Below are 4,478 nucleotides of genomic sequence, written 5' to 3' on the forward strand. Positions count from 1 at the left end.
TTAATACTCACTTTAGCAGACGTTCAGGTTGTACATCGACAGCTGTACCTGACAAAGGAGGAACGGATTCGGGTGGTAAATTTGAGATAACCGTTGTTATATAATTCTTGCCTATCGATTATATATATATAAAATATAGATTTGCATACTAACCATTGTAACCACACGAATAGTGGGCACGGTTTCCCAGACAACCTGTAACAAGTTTGGGTGGAGGCACATATTCTATTTCAATAACCCAATATCCTATCCATAAATAACACAGGGTTACATTTTGGAGGCATACTGCTGAGATTCGAGGGTTACATAGTAAGCAGTAAAAGAAAAAAAATGGAATGTTTTAATGGGGATGAACTGTATTTATGGTGTGAGAGTAAAGGGGTAGACCCAAAAAGGTGTTTTGCAGTGGGAGGAAATTTCTCAGAATTCACCGATGAGCACGTAATTAAGCAAGTTAGAACATTGTGTGGGATCATACAACCTCAAATAGTGGATAAATGGAGAGGAGAATTAGGGTTGGTATGTGCAATGCTTATAGAAACAGAGAGGGAGTTAGACCCTAACCTGATCCCTGTGATGATGATTGCAGATTACAATACAGGGAGGAGATGGAGCATAATATGGCCAAGAACAAGAGAAACGGAGAATACCGGTATGCCGACACAAAAAGTTAGCTCTACTAAAGAAAGTAATGGGGGAGAGAGTAGAGGAGACCCGGATAATAATGAGGAAAAATGTGGGAGTCAGTTTGAAAACATTATGGAACGGGTAGTCACCCAATTAGAGAGATGGCATTACGAGGGAAGCTACAGGAGATTAAGAATTTTTTCTGGTATACAACCAGTACCTGCTGGGGAGGAACAATATGATGCATGGAAAGAGGCGGCAGTGCAGCAGACTGAAGAGTGGAAATGCCCTGATCACATAAAAAAACAAAGGGTAGTTGAAAGCTTGAGGGGACCTGCCATGGGGGTCATTCAGGCTGCTAGGAGGAGCAACCCCGATGCCACTTTAGATGTTTATTTTGAAGCATTAGACTATGCATATGGGACACTGGAAGACGTAGGAGATTTAATCTCTAGGCTCCATCATACATTCCAGGAGCCTAGGGAGAAACTAAGCACATATTTGTTCAGATTGGACAAACTTCTATATAAGATAGTGGAGAAGGATGGGATAAAAAAAGAAGATGTCGATGAGAGTAGAATGAGGCAGTTACTGAGGGGTGCTTTGACATCTGACCCTGTTGCCCAAAAAATTAGGTGTTCAGAGACACGGAAACCACCCCCGACATTTAATGAACTAATGAAAGACGTCAAGCTGGAGGAAACTATGATAGAATTGCGGGAAAACACTGTGAAAAAAGTAAAAGTGGTAGTACCTGCCGTAGAACCTACGTCTTTTGAGGAAAAAATACTTAAAATGATGGAGGAGCAGAACGCCAAAATAGATAGGTTCATCGCTTCACAAAGTGCCAATACCACACGGCGAGGAGTGAATACTCCTAACACTTCCAGTAGGGGCATAGGCCGAGGAGTCAGGCCTATAAATAGGGGGTGCTATAGATGTGGGAGGAGGGGACATTTGTCATATGAATGCCCCCTGAATGTTGTACATGACGAAAATTTTCACGAAAACCCTGAGCAAGGTAGAGACCTCAGGGAGCCGGGAAACGGACGGGGGAGGTCTGTGACCCCCTCACAGGCCCCCTAGAAATTAGTATATGCGCTATGGGGAACACTTGGTGGAATGGCGCTCTACCAGAAGGTTTATTGGGACCCACCCCAATAGTGTCTGCAAAGGTGAATGGGAGCCCATGTAATGTATTATTAGACAGTGGCTCACAGGTGTCTATAATATTTGAATCATGGTATCGCGAACATTTGTGTGAAGTCTCCATACAGCCTTTAACCGGGCTTGTTATTTGGGGGTTAAGTACAGAAAAGTACCCTTATCTAGGGTATGTGCAAGCAATATTGGAAGTGATAAGTGCTGATGGCCAAGAAGTTCAGATACCTTTTATTGCTCTTATATGCCCAGAAATCCCAGGGGGGAGAAGTGAACTTCCCATTATAATTGGAACTAATACCAACATATACCACATGCTTGCTGAATGGTGTCAAGAAAATGAGTCCACACCTTCAGTTAACACATGGAACGTGCAGACCGGGGTGGGAGGTGTAGGATGTGATGTACAGAGGGGGTTTGCTGAGTGTTTCCGAAATAGCGATATTTCCTTTCAAGATATGGAATATTTAGTACTTGAGTTAGAAAAACGAAAATCAGTTTTCTCTCTAGGGGAATGGGACTTGGGAGTAGCCAAGGGGGCAGAACATCAAATAAAGATGACAGATGAAACACCTTTCCGAGAACGTTCCCGCCGAATTCCGCCTGCAGATTTTGATGATGTGAGATTACATTTAAAGGGGTTGCTAGAGAACCAGATAATAATAGAGTCACGAAGCCCCTATGCTTCTCCAATTGTGATCGCACGGAAGAAGAATGGTGATGTCCGCATGTGCGTTGACTACAGGACGTTAAATCAGACGACGGTGCCGGACCAGTATGTGGTGCCGAGAATTGACGAGGCCCTAGATTGCTTACAAGGGAGTGCTTGGTTCTCTGTGTTGGACCTTCGAAGTGGGTTCTACCAAATACCCATGTGCCCCACAGATAGGGAGAAAACCGCGTTTATATGCCCCCTCGGGTTTTTGGAATTCTTAATGATGCCCCAGGGTATCAAGGGAGCTCCAGCCACTTTTCAAAGAACAATGGACCGGATCATGGGAGACATGAACTATAGGGAAGCTATAGTTTATCTAGATGATATAATAATATTTGGAAACACACTCGAAGAACATAACAAAAGGTTATTGAAAGTCCTTGATCGACTGGAAGAAGGAGGACTAAAGCTGTCATTAGACAAATGTCGACTGTGTCAGGAATCCGTGAAATATTTGGGTCACATCGTCAGCCGGCATGGAATAGCCACAGACCCTTCCAAAGTTGAAGCTGTCAATAATTGGCCCATTCCCACAAAACTGAAAGAACTGCGTTCATTTTTGGGATTTTGCGGGTACTACCGCCGGTTTGTGCCTAACTATTCTAAAATAGCTAAACCCCTGACCGACCTGACTAAAGGATACCCACCTACAGGTAAATCTTCAAAGAAATCTCCGCAAGAGCTCAAAATATATCACCAGCTTAATGAGCCATTTGGGAGTAGGTGGACCCAAGAATGTGAAGATTCATTTGTAAAACTTAAAATCTGTCTAACAAAGGCACCAGTCTTGGCCTATGCTGACCCCCTGCTACCCTACACTTTACATATGGACGCATCCCTAGAAGGGATAGGGGGGGTATTATATCAGACCCAACAAGATCAGTTAAGGCCAGTGTCATTTGTAAGTCGAGGATTGTCACCCAGTGAGAAAAGGTACCCCGCTCATAAGCTCGAATTTTTAGCACTTAAATGGTGTATTGTAGACAAATTCCACGACTATCTCTATGGTGCGTCCTTTGTAGTACACACGGATAATAATCCGTTAACTTACATCCAAACCACTGCCCGACTAGATGCCACGGGACATAGGTGGTTATCTGCATTGGCTCTCTACGACTTTAAACTGAAATACCGGCCTGGTGTTAATAACACGGATGCTGACTCTTTGTCCCGAATCCCAAATCAAGTGGCTGGGGAGCAAAAAGAAGAATGGATAGAAGTGCCTGCTGGGGATGTCAAGGGGATGTGCCACCACATGAGAATGGACATTGAAAACTGCCACGAAATGGTTAGCAGTTTGGGGCATCTGATAAAGTCCTGCCTCTTTCGTATTGTTGGTTAAGTATAGACGAGTTAGAAGGAATACCCAAGGTGGATCATAGAAAATTGCAAAGAGAACAATTGAAAGATCCTGAGATAGGACCTTTGTATGAAGAACTGAACCAACATGTCGCTATTTCTACTAATACTTCCAACACTTCCTGGGAAGCTCAATTGTTACGAAAGCAAAGAAACAGATTAATAATGAAAAATGGACTCTTATACAAAATTGATTCCAAGATGGGAAAAAGCAAGAAATTTCAGGTAGTGCTGCCCTATAAGTATAGGAAGACCGTGATGCATGCCCTGCACGATGACCATGGCCATCTAGGAATAGAAAAAACATATGGGTTAGTGGCGGATAGGTTCTATTGGCCCAATATGCGAGTGGAAGTAGAAAATTACTGTAAATCATGTGGGAATTGTGTCCTACGAAAAACTTTACCTAACCGAGCAGCACCATTGGGACATATCCAAAGTGCTGGCCCAATGGATCTAGTATGTGTTGATTATCTAACACTAGAAGTTGATGCGGGAAAAAAATGCAATGTGTTGGTAGTTACAGACCATTTCACTCGATACGCACAAGCCTACGTGACACCTAACCAAAAGGCTCTTACCGTGGCCAACACTTTATGGGACAAATATTTTGTAC

At 43.3% G+C, this 4,478-nt stretch overlaps 1 protein-coding gene across 1 annotated transcript; it reads left to right on the forward strand.

Moving 5' to 3' along the window:
• Nucleotides 1–654: 654 nt before the first annotated feature.
• Nucleotides 655–1,713, forward strand: LOC148475046 (paraneoplastic antigen Ma3 homolog). Its single transcript, XM_088457760.1, has one exon. It carries the CDS (start codon nt 655–657, stop codon nt 1,711–1,713), a length of 1,059 nt encoding a protein of 352 aa, XP_088313886.1.
• The last annotated feature ends 2,765 nt before the right edge of the window (nt 1,714–4,478 follow it).

This window comes from Taudactylus pleione, unplaced genomic scaffold (genome assembly GCF_031769625.1).
Source record: "Taudactylus pleione unplaced genomic scaffold, aTauple2 ptg000783l, whole genome shotgun sequence".
NCBI classification, from domain to species: Eukaryota; Metazoa; Chordata; class Amphibia; order Anura; family Myobatrachidae; genus Taudactylus; species Taudactylus pleione.